The sequence below is a fragment of the Ammodytes marinus genome, assembly GCF_949987685.1.
Source record: "Ammodytes marinus genome assembly, chromosome: 4".
NCBI classification, from domain to species: domain Eukaryota; kingdom Metazoa; phylum Chordata; class Actinopteri; order Uranoscopiformes; family Ammodytidae; genus Ammodytes; species Ammodytes marinus.
The window spans coordinates 21,768,086-21,787,987 of record NC_137233.1 but is presented as its reverse complement, the minus strand read 5'-3'; the positions used below and the strand labels follow the sequence as shown (position 1 = coordinate 21,787,987).

Below are 19,902 nucleotides of genomic sequence, written 5' to 3'. Positions count from 1 at the left end.
ACCTTATTAGAATATATAAAAGCAAAAATGTACCATTTAGAATTCATACAAAATGCTTTTACTCTGAAGACATTCATGTTCTCAAAACATGTATTATCCATTGTAAATTACTGTCAACCTGTTACCAAATACCATTAAAGTGTATATTTTTATATATAGATTTAGTTGACCTATCCAATGTGAAAGTACATCTATGATTGATAAAGACATAGTAGCTGTACTTTTCCAATAACTTAAAGCTGATACGCTTTCTCGTCTCTTGATTGCTAATTTATATTCACCACTGCACACTATAACAGTATACTAGTATATACTATAACAAGTCTGGAAATGTACCTTTAAGAGTCGTGCTTGGACTGTTTTGAACCTTGCAGGCTGATATTTGCTAATGTATTATTATTGTTCCATTTATGCTGGATTACATTGATGGATGGAAAATTTTCCTTTTTTATGTAAGCTTTGTTTTGAGGTGGAGTCATTGACTGAGTCATTGAGGTGTGCTTATGTGTGAAATGTGAATACACCGCTTTCTTGTTAAACAGCTGAACTCTTTAAGTGCCACAAACTGATACTATCAACACTAGAATCATGGATGATTCTGAATTCACGAATGTAGCAACATACATGTTTTTTTTTTTATTATTGTGTATGTATAATGTAGTGCTAGCCTGGTCCCACCAGACCATCGTACTTCATTTCATTTGTACAGAAGGTTTTGGAATCGCTCAATTGACAAACGTTAAGTCACTGAAGGCGGGTGCCTGTTGAAGTTGAAAACTATTGGATCTGCTTCCCTTTTGTGTTGAATGGATCAACGACACATGGAACGTTCCATGCTTGCCTCTCCCATGAAGCTTTAAGACAGAAGTCAAAGTATTTTCAGACTTTTATTTTAAATACTGTGGATTTGGCACAAACAAAACAAAACAATGTTCACAGTTGAATGTACTGCTGCTGGCAAATAAAACTTTGCTCTCTTGGTAGAGCTGTCAGAAAAGTCAGAAGCTGTGGTCTGTTTCTATATACACTCTAAATGTTGAAACTATTGACAAACCAAAGAGATGTTTTTGATATGTCCCTATATAACTTGATAATAATAAGTGTTTTTCGAAAAAAGGTATTTACACACACATGGTGGATTTCAACTTGGTCACTGTTACTGGAGACAAGTGCTGTGGACTGTGACTTTGTCACGAAGGTTTTTCAAAATTTCTTTAAGCTTCTCCTCAAGTCCCACAAGAACGGTTGACTTCTTAACGATCTGGTCCTTCAGCGTCCTGAGGTCATCTGCTTTACCTGGAAAGAGAGAAGATATCTAATGAAAACACTGCTAATCCCCAAACATATGCTCACTGCTCCAACCAATCACACAAGGTCTTTGTGTTTTCCTGTGAATTTGGGCGTGTAGTGATGTGTCAATTCATGAACATTTACAACTGGGGTTTACACTGACATGTTGCATATTGGGTCATTTAGACTAGAAGAATACATTTGATTATGTCTATCTGAGGACAATCAATGTACCTTGTAAAAGGACATAGTGGTTCTATAACAGACGTTTATTTCTGGCCGTGTGCAGATAGATTAACAGACATTCACATATAACCCCCCCCCACCCCCCATGCCCTAATAGCTTATTTAGAAGCTGTGAATCAGAGGGGGAACGGTTCTAAGCTCAGCTGTGTTCATCTAGTATCTTAGGAAATGCCTTGAAAGTTGAAACTTTATGAAGCTCTCTCCTTGGAGAGTGAAACAATGGTGGTGGTGTGAGTTAGCATGTGTTACCTTCCAGATCATCCATCATGGTTCCAGTGGTGTTGACCAGATCTCCAGCATCCTTATGCAGCTTGGCCAGTCGCTCGCCCACCGGTCCCCCATCTCCACCGGATGGAGTTCCGGCCTCTTCTTGAAGACGCTTTAACTGCTCCTTCAACTTATCCAGCTCCTACAAACACACAGATGTCTTTGTATTAGGCAAGGCAATTTCATTTTCATAGCACAATTCAGACACAAGGCCATTCAAAGTGTTTTACAGGGGCATACAATACATCAAGATTAGGCATTAGAGATCGCATTTAAGAGATAGTAAAAACATAGAAAAAACTTCAAAGATTCAAGATTAGATATTAATCATTTAGACAGCGATGTGGAATGGCTGCAATGAAAATTACGTGACTGACAATATAGTAATTTTTTTTATATAGCCTATTTAACTTAATTACTTTCATAGTTTCAAACTAATTTAAAAACATTGGGGAATCTGTATTCACAAATCCAAATAGAAAGAATTTGGAGGCAATCTTCGCCTACATCATGGAGGCTGATCACATCTGTGTCTGTTCGGACTGAAGTCTCTTTCCCCAAATTTGATCCAGTCATATTCTCCTAGTAGCCTGGTCCAACCAGACCATCGTACTTCATTTCATTTGTACAGAAGGTCTGGAACTGCTCTATTTGGCAAACGTTCACTCACTTGGAGGCGGGAGGCGGGTGTCTGTTGAAGTTTAAAACTATTGGATCTGCCCAGTGCCACTCTGGATCAGCCAACCAATCGCATAACGTTTGAGCCGGCTTCTGACGGTGCATTCCAGTTGTACTGGACACTCGGAAATCTCCGAGTTCCGAGCACAAAGGAACCATAGATAGGAAATAATGAAAGGAACGCAGCATTCAACTGAAACTGGAGCGAGACTTCGACGTCATCATTCTCAGCCACTTCCTCTGTTCGCTGATTGGACACTCAGAAATTTGTTTGAGCAAAATCCCACTAATACGCCCCATCCCCAGACTGACTACTGAAGGGAAAATTTAATTTGGGCGGAAGTAGGTGGGCGGGCGGAGCCAGGCTATTGTCCTAGTAGCAGGGCGGACAAAAATACGACTTCCCAGTTGTCTAGAATGCTTTGATGAAACCTTTCAGCGGCAGGTCTCACCTCATTGGCAGTGGTTGCTTCATCCTCAGCATCGTCTGCCTGGTCCTTGGCGTCCATGGCGAATTTGCGTCCATCTTTCAGCAGCTCTTTCAGCTCATCCAGGTCAGGCTTCATGGGCTTCATCAGTGTGGTGACATCATCCAGAGCCTTCTCTGCTGGCACCAGCTGATCTTTCACCTGCAGGAGAAGAAGCAGCACTCTATTAGCTCAGTAACACAGCAGCTTGTATTGGAATGAATGGGGGGCCGACGCCACCTTCCCATCCACTGTGTCATGTGTCCAGGCCCACCCCCAAACACGTGGCTGGGCCCATTAAAAAAGTCCAGTCAATGGGGCCGGCTTCATTCATGCTTTACTCGTATCAATGTGTGTGCATTGTCTCAATCGTTCCTACATAAACACAGACAGAATTGGACAGATACTAACTCGGTGAAGAGGGCTACATGATGCACGGACACACACACAGCATTAATAGTATAAGTTAATTTCAAATGTATGTGTGATGCATATGGGTTTTGGTCTAGGCACATTAAAGCAAAGCACCAGACACACATACTGTACATAGCGATAGTAACAAGGAATTAAAAAATTAAATACTAAGTTAAAGTGAAACTTTTTGTTCAAAATAAAAGTTTAGCTTAGTTCGGTTCTTGGCCTCCAAAGACCATGGGCCAGGGACCACTATATTGTCTGGGCCCTATTTGGGCGTCTTTTGACGTGTCTATGCTTCTTCCTACCTTAGTCAGATCTCTGTCCAGGTCGTCTAAGTTGTCCATGGTGTCCTGCAGTCTGCTGTCCAGGTCATTGAGGGTGTCATTTGCAGAGTCAAAGCCCGCCAGCAACCCATCCACATCGGCATTCACTCCCTGTGCTTTGTCCCTGTGAACACACACACACACCGGAAAAAGATTGTGTCATTATTCATGACAACGAACGTCATAACAAGAGACTTGTCCTTGGAGAGGACAGGAAGGCTGAGTGAGCCCCAAACAAGAAACACCACAGCATGTTTACATTTGGCCTCACAATCTATTTCTACTCTGCTTGACTAAAATGATAAGAAATAACAATGACATCTCTAGATTAGTTCTGAGATGATTGATATTTGAGTTGTAAAGACAGGTTGAATCAATAGGGTCTGTGTATTAAAGGAGTAGTACGTTATATGGTCCTTTTAGCTAACTTCCTGTCAGCGACTGCAGTTAGCAGTCCTCTCCCTACGTCACCACCACATAAATGAGCAGCCGTCTTCGTCTGATAGTGCCACGATGGAGAGCAGCGAGTCATCGTTCACGGGCACAGAGACCCAACTCTTTAAAGCGCTCTGTCTCCTGATTGGATAACAACGAGCGGGATACTCGAAATTGTAACTGGCAATTACTGCAAAGCTGAATGACTGGGAGAGCCGTGTTATGAACTGTGCATACTGTTTAAGTGATTGCTGTATGAATATAGAGTGATTTTAGACAATAGTAAACAACAATACTGCTTACTCTCCTTTAAACCTTTTTGAATAAAGACTCATTTTAGATCAAATGCAAAAAAAATAAAGCTTTTCTTAAATAAGAACATTTCCTTAGAATATAGATTTGTTCCACTGAACCAATCTTCATAAAAAAGTGTGAATGTGGAAAAGCTAATAATTGTTTGAGACAGCATGCAGCACTCAGTATAAGTGTTGTGGCTGTGTAGAGTGAAGGCCCACCTAGCGTCAATGGCCTCCTTCAGCAGTTTCCTGGCCTTGTCCAGCTGAGGTTGGGCGTCCTTCAACACGGCCGTGCTGTCTGGCAGGTTAGCCCCAAGCTTCTCCAGCTCATCCAGCTTCTTCTTCAGATCGGCCTCGCTGATAGGCAGCTTGGCCTTCAGGATCCAGTCACTCACGTCCTGGATGTGGTTCAGGTTGGAGAGCGGGTCTGTGCACACACACAAACAACAACAAAGGTTGAAGGCAACAATGGTAAAAGGAGTGACTGACCTTGGGAACACCTTCTGAATAATTCATTCATAATCCATTCAAAATCATATCAGTAATTATTACTCTGTAGAAAACCATCTTTACCTGACAAGAAATCTTTCAGCTCCTTCACAACGTCACGCGTCTCCTTTATGTCCTGTTCCATTTCCTCTTTGGCCTTCACCATGTTGTCGGACAGCTTCTTAGCAGACTCTCTCACCTGGTTGGTTTTATCCTGTGTGTCCTGGAGCTGGAAGTAGGCATCAAACATATTCTCAACATTTTGTAATACAATTATAGTGGAGCTAGCTAACAGAAGTGATAAGAGCACTTCACAGTGTGTGTGTGTGTGTGTGTGTGTGTGTGTGTGTGTACCTTCTCTGTAGTGTCTTTAATCTTCCCAGAGAGCTTGGCTATTTGGTCTGCCACATCCTTTGCATCAGCGTCAGCCCTCTTGCTCAGAGGCAAGGCGCCCACACACTTCTCCCCCTTCTTACAGAGTGGGGCTGTCTCTGGTGGACACAAGTCTCCACCGTCACACTGGGCAGGGGTGCAGGGCTTGGTGCGAACACTGCCACATACCTGAAAAGTCACAGATAGATACAGGTTGGTTTAAAGGAGAAATACTAAAGCTAAGGTCCCATTTAATGAATTTAGGCATTAGGTATAAGTGGTACAAATCTTGCAGTGGAATCTCAATGATAACTCAACGTCCGTCCAGATTGCATGGAAATGAATGAAAGTGAATGATCAATAATAGTGAGCCCTTGAGCTTTTCCCCCCCCCCAGTACCACCTTCATGCCAAAATTTCACCCATATACCAGAAGTATAAATGTAATGGGAGTATATCTATGCTCCCCCTTTCCCTTCAGAACAGCTTATTATGAACCGTTTGGAGCACATTCATTCAAGGATGACAATATATAAACTACACTGACATGAACAGTTGGATTTCTAAAGATGGCACCTACAAATCAGTTCCTATAAGCCTTTTGCATTCATGTTGTGTTGTGGCGTGTGCAATTGTCGTGACCCTTCTGGGCCACCGTAACCCCATTTCAAAGCTGTTGTTTTTAATCGTGCCACAAAACATAATAATAATAATAATAATGTATATGTCCCTGCTAAATGAAATGCCACTGCATCAGGTTGAGGGAATGAGGCCTGGCCTGGTTAGTTACCTGTTTGGCAACAGGAGTGAGGTTAGGTCCGTTGGCCATGTCCTTGTTCAGTTTGTCCAGATCTCTGGTGTTTGCTGGTTGTTCTTTGTTTGCGAGGTCCATTGTCTCCTTCCTTTTCTCAGCTGACTCGTCCACTGTATCTCCACTAGCGTCCACGTCCTTTTCTGCCTCTATAGACTTATCATAGGCTGTCTTGATGGCATTAAGTGCATCTGAATAGGACAGAGAAGCGAACATGATTATATATCTATGCACTCACAAGCATGTCTGAGAAACAAGAATTGGTAAATACATGGTGAGGTGGTTCATTCAAAAATGAGCTGTCACGTTGCGTCCGTCCATAGTGTCTATGGTTGGCACGTATTGTCGAATCAAGTCCCTCAAGTCAAATCAATTATATTCATACAGCCAGAAGTCACAATTTACAAAATTTGCCAATAGGTATTTAAATTCTGCACAGCATATACACCCTTCAGAAACCTTTGATGGGGGGATTTTGAAAGAGAGATGGCTGTTGTTTATTAATTTGTGCACCAAACTCACAAACTGCATTTAATGATCCATCACTTTAACTGAGTGTATAGCAGTCATTATTGGAGTGTCTTTGTTTCTCACTTGTATCGTTGGGACCGCCGCCGCCGCCGCCGCCCGATGTTTGATCTTTCCTGTTGTTGTACTGATCGTTGAGGCGGTTAAACAGATCCTGTAGTTTGTCCAACTCTGCATCCAGACCGGGGGTGGTTTCCAGGGGGGTGACGTTAATCTTGTCCACCTGGCCCCTGTGTCATAGAAAATACAAGAGTCGTCAATTTGGCCGAAATCAGTGAGAAATGTATCGGAATTTTGTCAGCTTTAACCCCAAGAGTTAGAATAATAGGGTGAAGACATGATGTTGAAACATATCCACAACAACAACAACAATGGAACAGAAGAGCGTGTCGATGTTAAAACAGGAAAATCGAAGAAATCCACCCCTGCGTCCCAATACCCCATACTTCCCTGCTATTTGGTATGGTAGAAAAAAGATTTAAGATGTCCAAATTTGTGTGGTCAGATTAAGCATGCTTAAAAAAAACGAATGCCTACTACATATATAATAACCTCTATAAAACCAAGAGGCAAGATCGAGGCGCATTGATGTTATGATGAAATAAATAAGTAAAAGTATGTCCCAATTGTATGCCTATACTGCATGCTTACTACATTTGTTTTATGGTCAGATGTAGTATGTAGAATAGAACAAATGAATGAATATGCGATTCGGAACGCAGGACAAATCGCCCTAATTTTTGCCATGATTTCCTCAGCAGGCCCCCTCACCTGAGCTTCAACAGTCGGGACAGCACGTCATCGATCTCTCTTGCGCTCTTGGGTGGGAGGGTGATGGAGTTCCTGATCAGGGTCAGGCTTTTCTCTAAGCCGCGGAAACGAGGCCCGAACTTTCCGGCGTCCCCTGTGTCGGGGCCGGTGGGTATGGTGTTGGCCAGTCGGTCCACGGCCAGGCTGAGCTCTCGTCTCTGGGCGTCCAGCGTGAAGAAGCAGGAGGGACACGTCTCGCACACGGGGAAGACGTCACAGTGTCCTCTGCTGCAGGCGTCGCAGCGAGGCCCCGTCACGCCCGGCCGACACAGACACACTCCGGTCTGCTGATCACACATCTCCGCAAGGCTTCCTCCAACGTCACACCTGCAGGCTGTTTGGATGGAGGATGGAGAGACACCAGATGGTCAAGAGACAAATAAATGAACTAAAAAGTATGTTTTCTTCACTGCTGCAGCCTCATCGTGCAATCCCTCAGTCTTAAGCAAGCGAGATGAATTTATACAGTAGAATTGCTGTCAAATTGAAATGTCAAATATGTATATTGACCTGTTTTTGCATCAAAAGAATATATGAAGAACATTTTAAAAACTAACAAACACTGAAACAACACTCAATTTTGAATTTGGGGTAACAGTGAATTGTATACAGTATGTATGCAAATGACTTTTCAGGTCAGTTTACTTTTTAATACTAAATGTGAGTCCTAAATGAACCAAAGTAAATAGCAAAGTAAAAGACAATTTCCAAAGGAGTTATGAATGCATCCTACCAACGGATTGGCTTAATAACTGCAGTAATCATAATAGAGGGCTGACTCACGTTGGCAGCCGATGAGAGGGTTCCCATAGGTCTTGTCTGGGCACTCGGTACACGTTCGGCCTCCGAAGCCTGGTCTACACTCACACTGGCCTGTCAGCTGGAGACAAAGACACATGGTGATTTAGTATCATTACAAGAACACAATAGAGCAAAAAAGCAACTTTTGCTGGTTGTAGCTTTTTCAATGGTTTCTTTAGAATCTACCGCTGCTCTGTGTTTTAAATGGAACATCCTTGGTTCTGGGCTGTAGTGTTGTGGGTGGCTATATGGGGGTTCATACCTGGTTACAGGTGTCACCGTATGCCCTGGTGGGGTCACAGGCACAGGACTGGCAGCGTCCCGTCACCTCTGGCTTCCAGTAGCCTCTGGAGCACACCTCACACGTCAGCCCGTGGAAGTGTGGCCGGCAGGGACACTGGCCAGTCACCGAATCACACACATCGGACAGAGAGCCATCAGGAGAACAGGAACACTCTGCACAGCAAGGGCCAAACAACAACACAGTTAGCAAGATGCTGTGGATTCCACACACAAGTATGTACTATAATGGAACTATGTTGTTGGTAGCAATAACTAGTGATACCTATAGTGACATTAGAAAGAGAGAGCTCCGAAGCAAAGCCCAAGAAAAAAACCAATCATTTACAGTGATACCTTGGTTTTTGTATTGAAAAATGTTTAACCCTAGTGTTAAATCAATTCTTTTTTTCCATTGCCAGATTTGATATATAATTTAATATAACAACAAACACAAATTGGTCCACTTTCATATATAGGAGTTAGCTTCACATAAGGATCGGGGAGCCACATAGCTTGGGGATCAGGTGTACTTTATCAATTCAACATTCAGCTGTAATGCAGTCAATGCATTTTCCATGACCAAGCTGAGCTGGCATAGTAATCAGAGGAGAATTAAATAAGACAGTGTTGTTACAAAAATGCTATGTGACTCACTGGAGCAGCCCAGAGGGTTGGAGGCGCTCAGGTCGTAGTGGCCTCTCTTACAGCGGTCACAGCGCGGCCCTTCAACGTTCACTTTGCACCGGCACGAGCCTGTGTTGTCGTCACAGCCGCCTCCATTCACCGAGCCCTCGGTACTGCACACACAACCTGCCAACAGCACAATCAGAAAACATTAGATCCACTTCCACTGAATTAAACAGATTTAGTTTATTGTTATGTCATTTATTTAAATGACTGTCTTGTATTGGTTTTGATTTTCTTTGATTGTTTATCTATTTGTACATGTATTATTTTGTGTGTGTGTGTGTGTGTGTGTGTGTCTTTTGTAATAATGTGAAAATGTTTTTGGGTGTGGTTTCCATATACTGTAAGCCTGTACAGGTTTGTGCCGCACCCACAGATGTATGTACTCATATGTTTAAGCATTACGTGTTTTTTTGTATTGTCTATATGTGAAATAAATTAAACTAAACTTCAAAGGAAAAGAGTTGAAATGGAGAGAGACAGGGGGGATGACATGCAGTAAAGGTCCACGGGTCGGAATCAAACCCAAACTAAGTTTTACTTGAATGGAGAATGACTTACGAATGCAGGCATCAGGGCGGTCCATTCGGCTGCGGGGGTTTGGCTGGTAGCCTGGCTCACACTGGTCACACTTTGGCCCTGTGGTGTGGTGCATACAGCCCTCACACACACCTCCACTCCTCCGCCCGCTGGCCTCGTACACGGCCGGCTCAAAGTGACAGCGCTGGGCGTGGTTGTTGCACTCACAGCCTGAGGAGAGAGCAAAAGGTGTACAGTAGGGGTTGATAATGGAATAAAAACGGTATAGTAAGAATTGCCAACCAAAGGGACTTTTGTGTAATCCCATAGGACAGCTCTGACCTGATTGGATGCTCCAAAACATTTTGGGATACCTGAATTTTCTTTTTATATTTGACTCTTTTACTTTCATTTGGTATGTGTGTACAGGTGCAAAAAAGAAAATATTGGCAGAACCATATCTGGTGGTCATTCATCAAGTCTCTTTTTTTTCTTAGACCAATTCTCATATTTTTACTTCCCTCCACTTCTTAACATTTGGGGGGGGGGGGAATCTTACGTTGGCATGTGTGAGTGTTCTCCTCCTCGGCAGCTCTCCAGGGCAGATCGTTGTAGAGATCATCACAGCGCTCACAGTTGACTCCTGCTGTGTTGTGCTGGCAGTCACACTGAGGGTTGACCTGCAGAGAGAGCAAACACACTGGTGAAGAGAGCATTCAGACTGTGTTCACCACCAGAGACCTGTGTATCACACCGCTAAGCTATCCCAACTAGCAATAATAAGCGTCACAGCTCCCAGATTTAAGTTTTGAAAAAGCTTACAACTATGTTTTAATCCGAAATCAATGATGATGTCGTCTTTTGTCTTCGTATCCTCATCATTTAAACACCATTTAAAAAAAAATGTTGATCAGACTAAATTGGTAAACTAAAGATAGATACAGATTTGGTTTCTGAGAACTTGACGATGACCATACAGAAACCTCTTGGTTGCTCTCTGACAGAAAGTCCCATAATAAGTAATAATATCAGTCTAATATCTGAACGTCCACTAAAGAGACAGGATGTGTCTAAATCTTTGAAGAAGCAAACCCATGACTTCACAATTTCCAAACCTCCCTAACTAATCCCCAGCGCTCTCATATTATTAGAATATCCTTGGGAAAAGCTAATTTATTTCTGTAATTGAATTAGAAAAATGAAAGTTCCATATGTATATTCTAGATTCCTTAGACATAAAGTGAAATAACTCAGGCCCCTTTTCGGTTTAATTGAGCAGATTACGGTTTACAATTTGTGAAAATCCAAAAATCCATAATCTCAAAATATTAGAATATTCAATATGGCCAATAATAAAAAAAATGATGTACAGTACATACCTGTATGCTGTTGGACTGTGGGTCGCTGTAAGCCTCTGGTAGGCATCTGTGGGCGTGTCCATGGCACATGCAAGTGCCCATCACCCTCATCTCTTTCAGGGCATAGAACCTACTGAGAGCTCTGCCTGGAAGACTAGGCACATCCCCCAGCTCTGTCAGCCTCACCCTAAGGCCCGTTAACCCAGACAAACCTAAGGACGAGTAAGGCAGGTCAGTAACAGTCAGTCAGTCAGCACACAAGCTCCCATCTCTTATCACCCCCTTTTTTAACTATCATCATAATACAGGCAGTTCATGGATGATAACATAACGTACTCACTTTCTATTTTGTGGCTGTTGGGAGCTGGCACATGAGCAAACTGACGCAAAGGACTGAACTGGACCTGGAGAAAAGAGAAAATGCATGTTTTTTTAATACTGAATCATTTGTTCGTGTAGGAAGTGGACCTGGTTTTGTACTTGCACAATAAAGTAAGCTATATAATTTTTCTCAAAGCATCAGGATTCTTTGGCAGGTTCAAACTGTCCTGTGTGTGTGAAGTCTGTATCCGTATCCCTCCTATATAGCATGTCTCTGTTAGCTTTACATGTGACCATCATAGTTTAAAGAGAAATATACAAAACTAAAAAAAAATACAACCCCAATTGTACAAAAACTGCACGTGAAAGTAACTCAATGTAAGGCTTGTTGGATTTCCCCTAAATGTACATAGATATTTAAAAGGAGCAGATCAATTTCAAGTGAATTTGGCAAGGCACACAAATGTGGTGGTGAGGACAGGGTGAGGACACATAAGCTAAGAACATCTAAAGACAATACAAATGCAAATGAGTTGTTTTGATTGTCAGTTGTTTTTTCTGGCAGTCAGATGTGTCCTTACTGTGTGATCTTTGTACGGGTCTGCTCCAGTAGGGAGCAGTGTAGAGCAGTATGTCTGGTCCATGGTAACAGGTGCTTGTGTTTGAATGCCGGGAAAAGCTCTTCGACAGTCTGTGGCAAAGTAGAGTGAGGGCTGCCACGTCCTGCCATTATCCAGTGTCCTCTCTATGACAAAGCTACTGGGACGAGGACCCTGCAAGCAAGCAAGGGAAAAGATCGACAAGGATTTCAGCTTTTAAAAAAATATATAATTTATGTACGAGATATATATAAAAAAGATATACTGTATATATTTATAAAAAAAGGAGATGCATCACAACATTCACTTAGCTTCTAACTAACTGCATACCTTGAAGCTGAGCACCAGGTTGTCCAGCTGGTACAGGTTGGGAAGGTCTAACTGGAGAGTGACTGGATTCGCCTCTGCACCAACAAACAATACAACAGCATTTAGTTAAGTCTTTATTGTCAATTAACACGTGCAGATTCACACATGGTAAATCACACAAGGTTATTGAAATCTGTCTTTCCGCCAACCCCTAATCCCACATCTCTAATACATCACACACATGCAATTCCTCGTTCAGGGTCAGCCATAGTACAGCGCCCCTGGAGCAGTTTTTGGGGTTATGTGCCTTGCTCAAGGACACAATGGTAGAGATGGAGGGCACTGTAGATGTAATCCCATCCACCACTAGTTTTACTGCTAACACCCTCCTGTGCCGGTGCCGGGAATGGAACCAGAGACCTCATGGTTACTGGTCGGACCCTCTGTCCTCTAGTTGGCCATCCTACCACCCCACATTACTTTACATTTACACTTCACTACATTTACATTGCTACAGTACTCCAATATCCAAATCAATGTATTTTCTCTTTCATTATTTGCTGTCATTGTGTGTGTGTGTGTGTGTGTGTGTGTGTGTGTGTGTGTGTGTGTGTGTGTGTGTGTGTGTGTGTGTGTGTGTGTGTGTGTGGGTGTGTGTGTGTGTGTGTGTGCGCGCGCTCACGCTTGTGTGTGTGTGTGTATATGTGGTTGTCTTTACCTTTCTTGGACTGCCACCATCTGTCTGGTGCAGAGGTGGACAGGACTTCCTGGGTGGTGTGGGCCAGAGGTCCATTTATATTCCTGGAGTCACATGGACAACACTTCATCCTCCTCTGAGAAAAAAAACCAGAAAGAAAACACCAACAACAGATCATTAACATGGGATGTCTTGTAGAGTTACATTGTAATATGTGGTGTATGTGTGTGAATGTGTGTTGAAATTGACTCATGGACCAAAGATCTCCACATCTACATAAATGTGTCTCCTGGCCTAGGTGCTATGCCAGGTAGATAGAGTTGTATCACTGAACAGAGGAACACAGACCAGACATATCAATATGGCAGACCTAGCGTCACACTTCATTGAGGTAATCAATTGATTGAGATCAATAACTTGAAGGGAAAGGACCAATGTGCAGCCCTATTTTAAATCTGTCCGGATTACCAATAGAACAGAACATTTTGTGACAGTGGGACTTGATTTGGGATGACTGGGAAAATGTATTGGCTAAAATAACAGTGAAATAAAATACACAATTCCTACACAATTTGTCAACCTGGCAGAGTAAAAGTCACACTCTCCAAAAACGATTCCACTCAGCATATGTAGGTGATTGGGATAGCTTCAAAGATAATTAATCCATTATCCGAAATATGTTTTAATGATCGCGTACTGGCAAACAAAGTCAGTCAAAGCTCCTCTGTATGTATTCAACTATTTTCATTCTTATTGAAAAATAGAGAACATCACTACCTTTGAGCAGCTTGCATTTGCCTTTGCATGTATAGTGTCAATCAATGACAAATGACATGTTCACTTAACAACTGTGATTTACCACAAAACATTTTCAACAAAATGATCGCAAATGTATACTGTAGAGACATTTGTTATATGTTAAAAAGCTGCATTGACAGAGAAAGCTTTTAGTAAAAAACTGATTGAGTAGCCTACAGTGAAGCAAGTGCCTGTAGTGGCATTTCTCCACAATGTACAAGTAGGACAAATGGTCATATGATAGCTACTGTGTCGTTTGTTTGGCAGTAGAAGCCAACGGCTTGAGAGTCTTGGGATGCTTTGGAGATCTGAATGGAAAGCGTTCTGAAATGTTCTGTGCAGAAGCTATTGTTGGTCTGAGTTCACTATAGTCTGATGTCTGTTGGCCAAGTAACACAGGAACCGAAGGCATTATAATCACCTAATGTTAATAAAAGATTGACCAGTGGAAAAGGTTGCTCTTTAATAAAGCACGTTGGACCTTGACCATGTCTCTATCTGTGTGTAATACAGTATATAAACCTCAGTTTTAAAACATAATCAATTTATCAAAAAAATCCTTCACCCAGCTGTTGCCCCACTTTCCTCAGTGTCCCCACACATCCCCTCAAATCTTAAGCAGACTGCTAAAACAATATCAAACAGATGTGTTTTAACACTTATTGCAAATCCTAACATAATTCTGAGGACTTCCCCTGTGTTATTATTGGCTTATAGGTAACAATAGGCATAGCTTACAAATGCCAGCTTTGCTTTGGTTCACTGCCTTATCTAATCTAAGGTGATAAAGCCTCTCAAAGACTTGGGTGTGTCCGTGTCAAGTTTTAACCACATTGACCTCACTCACAGATGACAGGGACCTTCTGCCTATATTTGAAAATGTAGGTTAAGTGTAAATCAACGTGGCATTTTGAACTGGTTAGGGTTTGTTGCTCTTGGCACTTATCTGTGTTCATGCAAATACACACTGTTTGCACGCAGTCATTGCTGTTGCATCAGCTGAACATGTGTTTTATTCTCAGTTAGGGTTTAAATTATACAGTGGTGTCACAACTTCAGCCAGTATTTAGTTTGTTTTCATATGTCTGTTTTCCTGGTTTCCTTTCTAAAGGCTGTAACATACTCCGCGAGAAGAAAGAACAAAGTTCTCGGTGACAGAGCTGCGAGAAGTTCTTTCTGGTCTGACATTACATAGCCTACTTCACGAGAACTCAACTGCCGAACTCCTCACCGCGGCGCATTGTTACCATGGAAATTTGACTCAGTAGCGCCAGCTGATTTCACTTCGCTTTCCTCATTGACTTCAGACTGACCAATCACACAATAGTTCTCGGACAAGCTGCGAGAAGAAAGTTCGGCCCGGGTGATGTGTCGAGAACAAGCTGCGAGAACAGCTAAACAAGAGCTGAGAGAAGAAAATGACGTCATTTTCTTCTCGCAGCTCTGTCACCGAGAACTTTGTTCTTTCTTCTCGCGGAGTATGTTACAGCCTTCACTCTCATGTCATTTCAGACCCGGCCACTCCCTCCTGCTCTGCACTCCCTGTTAATTACATTCACCTGGTCTGCCCCACACTCACCTGCTCCTCATCAGTTAATCAGCCCCAGTATATATCTCAGTTCAGTTCCCAGATTGTCCTAGTGTCAAACCTAGCGCTCCAGCATTCAGAGATCATCCTGTGTTCCGATCCTGCCTGTTCGTGTTTCTACCTGTCTTTTGCTTTGGACTACCCTTTTGCCTGCCCCAACTGGACTTGTTGCCACACTGTTTTACTACCTGGTTTATCATCCACTTCCTATTAAACTTTGTTGCTGCACCTGAACTGTTTTGTGTCTTGCAATTGGGTTCTTGTCTGTCTTTCCCTGAAACCCTGACAAGTGGACATTATGTTTTGACTTATTTATTGCACTGTTTATAATTTTATGTATTTATTACTTGACTTTCTTTTTTATACATTTTGTAGGCCTACTTCTTGCACCGTGGATCATATATATAAATGTATTTTGGATTCCTCTGGATGTCTGGCACAAACTGCAGAATTGACAATAAAGTTGACTTGCAATGACTTGATGATACAATTGGCTGGCTATAAACTAAATCAGGGTGTATATTGTAACCAATCAGGCTTAGGTTACAATTATAGTTTCAAAGATTAGTAGTTCCTCCAATGCCCACTAAAAAGTAAACATGTAAACAAATATGAAACGGTAACTAGATTACTTGGCCACAGGGGCTTTTAAATGTAGTCCACATACAAAATCCCGGGGTTTCCACATTATGGAGACCCTCTTTCTTCACATTTATTGTCACATTCCTATCAAAACGACTTTCAAATCATGTCTTCATCAATGCTATCGAAATATTAAAGTACTTAAGTAAGTATTTCGAAACTGCTAGACCAAATTAAAATGACAGTATGTTTACTACAGACGATTACTGTTTCTCTGTGGGCCTTAGTCATTGCTAGTAATGCATGTGTGTGTGTGTGTGTGCTTATTTCTATGTGTCAGTTCTGAGGAACAGCAGTGTTCCTGCCCCTCCCTGTCTGGATAAGGTGCGGCTCAGGTAGAAGCTTTGATTCTTCTGAGTGTTAACACGCCTAACACAGCTATCCATTCCCTCAGGGCAGCCTCAGCACAGGAAGGAATGTACAATGTAACACTAACATGTCTGCCTTTCCCCTTCAGGTAGAGTCTGTGGATTGGGTTACCTTAAAGGAAGGTCATAAGGAAATATGTTTCCATGGCCACAGCACATTCAATGCTCACATGTATACATGAGGCAAATGCTGCACTAGCAATATTTTGAGGTTCTAGAACTTACTTGTTATATACTGTATTTAAATAACTTATCTACTTATTTTCATCTTGGTAGACTTATTCTTCCCTCCACTACATTACCTGATGAAATATGGTGCTTTTAATTCCCTACTACATCTTTCTGAAGACCACAGTTTCTAGCTACATTGCAGGAGATGAAGATGATTTAAGTCCACATGGACTACTTTGGGCACCATAGACCATATTGAACTCATGGGAAATAATCCAGCTCCTAACCTTTGCTGCACTCTCGCTCCTTGTTGCGCCATATCATTGTTTCATTACAAAGCTTAAAGCAGCACACATATCTTTAAGAGCATCAGAACAATATTTAGGTAGACCCAAACTGCTGAAAAGTTCTGCTATTGGGTTGACACAATTTCATCATAGTTCCAGTGCAGTTTCACTTGATTTAGAAACAAGCTTCGATATGAACAAAGTTGATTTGTATTGCTATTACAAAATAGTTGATGTCACTTTCACTCTCAAATTAGAATAGAAATTAGACAATCAACAATCTATTTCAAAGTCAACCTTTAAATCCAGTAATGGGGAGGGTTTTTGCTCAGCCAGCATTTTGGCTGGTGAGTGCAGTTTACAGAGAGGGTCAGTCAAAGAGTGTATGTTTGCAACGTGATGGCCCTGGCACTGAAACCAGACTGCATTGCCACACATAGAGCCATGCCCCGTCTGGCTGAACACACAGCTGGCAATGTGGTCTGCTTTGGACTGATACGGGCTTTATAAATCAAGCCAATATCAATATTTCATAATGGTCTCTTTGCCCCTGCAGAATACGGAAGATGTTTTGCACTGTTGGTGCAGCCCTGTGCTTCTCCTACCTGTTGGTATGGGGTGCAGAAGACCTCGGAGCCGGTGAGGCCGCAGGTTGAGGAGGCATGCAGCTGGTGAGACCTGCCCAGGAGCAGGTCCTTACTGGGGGGGTAACAAGCCCCCCGAGAGCAGTCATTCTGGGCCCGGGATACTGCAGCTAGTGCTGGCAGGAGGAAAGGAAATGATAGGTTACCAATTAGTTGTATAACTACTGTATTTTTTGACCAATATCAATCATCAACTTTATCATAACGCATAAGCCAAGTCCAAAACACAAGGCAGGAAGGATCAGTCCAATAATGATAGTCTAGAAAACATTTGATTTCAATATTTAGAGCACAGGGATAGAAATACATTTTTCCTGATGTGAAATTAATATTATTATTTTACAAAGATTATTTATGTTAATCTAACATTTTTGTAACCTGGATTAAAGACTTGTGCCTCATATTAGTTCCCAGACAATAAAATAGGTGTTAATGATCACATGAAATCAGTGAACCATTACCACATAAACCTTTAAAATGTCAGTGTTAGAAATGATCATAGTCTTATAAGTTGCTACCATTAGTAGCAATTATGCAGCCAAGCTTCATCTTTAATACAATGAAGGCAGCTGCCAGCTAGACCCCATTCATTACAGTAATGTGAATACAGTGTTGTAGTAATGGACATTATAACGTTGCTCTCATCAGCAGGATGGAATTAGCTTTTTCACAAAAGATTACACAAAAAAGCAGCTTAAACAAATGTAGCTATTTAGTTATAAAATAAAAATATATACATAGGCCTACAGCCCATATCATATGACCACGCTTTACTCAAAAAGAGATGAGGCTATTCCATCCTTTTCTTCTAACAGACAGCACAGTCATTAACCCTTTACCTCAGTATGAATGGGTAAGGACACTTCCCCGTTATGTAGCACACCCAATGTATCAAACCAAACATGACAGTTTTTACTCTTTTGCCTGCACATGACATTCAATGGGCCAATGACAGAGCTTCTGTCCTTCACTATAGGATCCAATGTTTTTTGCTGCCCACGATAAAGATTTGTTTTCACTTGGTCTATTAGTCCTTACTTGATGCTACAAAGTCCCCCTAAAGAATCTCCATATTCTGATGCTTGAAAAGAAAAGCCTATAGGATATATCTACAGTATTTTAAAATAATGCTTTCTTGTAGTCAAGACAAGCGCATGTATGTCCTCAGGTATGTTTTTTTTCTCTTCAGACTGATACTAACAAGCTGTTAAGAATGTTTTGTTTCTTGAAATTAAAATAAAGTATTGTGTGTCTGTCAGTGTGGAAGGAGCCGGAAGCAGACCCAAAAGAAAAGGCAATCCTTTTTCAAGGCTAACAAACGCTTGAAACATGTGCCATCATGACCGGAGAGGCTGAGGGTATGCATGGTTTCCATTCCAACCAATCACTACAGCAACTATTCACCTTTAGTTTTTCCTCTCTGATCGGACAAATGCAAGGGATCACTGTAAGCAGAAAGCAAGACCCTTGGAAAAATGGAAATATTAAAAGCAATTTAATAAATCTTACCAGTTAGAAGTAAAAGTATTCTCATGTTGTGTATGCTCCTCCTATGGGGAAAGTGATGAGAAAAGCAATCAGCAGGCAGAAACAAATCAAATACAATCCAAAGCCAGCCGACTAGTATTTCTTGAGGTGAGAGGTTTTTACCTGGCTGTGGGGCTCTGTTATCTGCTGAATTAAAGTGTGTGTTGTTGCCTGGCTGCTGCTTTATAAACACTGTCTCTCACCTGGACAGGCATGATACAGTTGTGAGTCAAAGTCACGCCCTTTACTGCCACTCCCCGTTACACTCCATGAATCAGCGCGAGCACACACACACACACACACACACACACACACACACACACACACACACACACACACACAAGCATATCCAGTCAAAACAAAGATAAACTCTAAACTATATTGATCTTTTAGTATACTAATGGCTAAAACAGTATAGCGTGAAGAGTAATCATATAATTTTCTTAATAATGTGTGACTGTGTTCATAAACAATGCCTTTTTGATAACTAACAATAAAATAGCTGATATGTACTTTCATACTTTAAAAAAGAATCAAAGCCATAGGAAGGGGCTTAAAAACAACTTGCTTTTGTGACATCGATTATATTTGTATGTAACATTTTCTATTAGGCTTCTGTAAGAAAGTCACACCACTAACAAAACTATTAAAACTACAATCAAAACTTAACAAAAGTTAAGCTAGAATATACTGTATGTAAAAAGATAAATAACTCATTTAGAAGTAATGCCATAATCAACTGAAAATAAAAGAATAGAAAATTATGAATTAAGTCCAACCTAAAAGACAAGCACACAAACATTCAGAATGTATAACATAACTCTGTTTTGGTTGGACTTTCCCATCCGGAAACCAAAGACGTTAAGTGGGTTGAAA

General features: G+C 41.6%; 1 protein-coding gene across 1 annotated transcript; it reads right to left on the bottom strand.

The window, feature by feature from the left end:
• Positions 1 to 868: 868 nt before the first annotated feature.
• Positions 869 to 19,213, bottom strand: lamb3 (laminin subunit beta 3). The gene is made up of 23 exons (XM_080025426.1): positions 19,150 to 19,213; positions 19,009 to 19,049; positions 17,461 to 17,615; positions 13,023 to 13,137; positions 12,326 to 12,399; positions 11,978 to 12,169; positions 11,416 to 11,479; positions 11,097 to 11,287; positions 10,277 to 10,397; positions 9,760 to 9,948; positions 9,166 to 9,321; positions 8,492 to 8,685; positions 8,212 to 8,308; positions 7,390 to 7,762; positions 6,685 to 6,848; positions 6,070 to 6,281; positions 5,263 to 5,469; positions 4,993 to 5,137; positions 4,639 to 4,846; positions 3,671 to 3,812; positions 2,934 to 3,110; positions 1,786 to 1,945; positions 869 to 1,296 (listed from the first exon to the last, which is right to left on the bottom strand). Exons 2-23 carry the CDS (start codon positions 19,031 to 19,033, stop codon positions 1,157 to 1,159), a joined length of 3,501 nt encoding a protein of 1,166 aa, XP_079881552.1. The 5' UTR covers positions 19,034 to 19,049; positions 19,150 to 19,213; the 3' UTR covers positions 869 to 1,156.
• Positions 19,214 to 19,902: the final 689 nt, after the last annotated feature.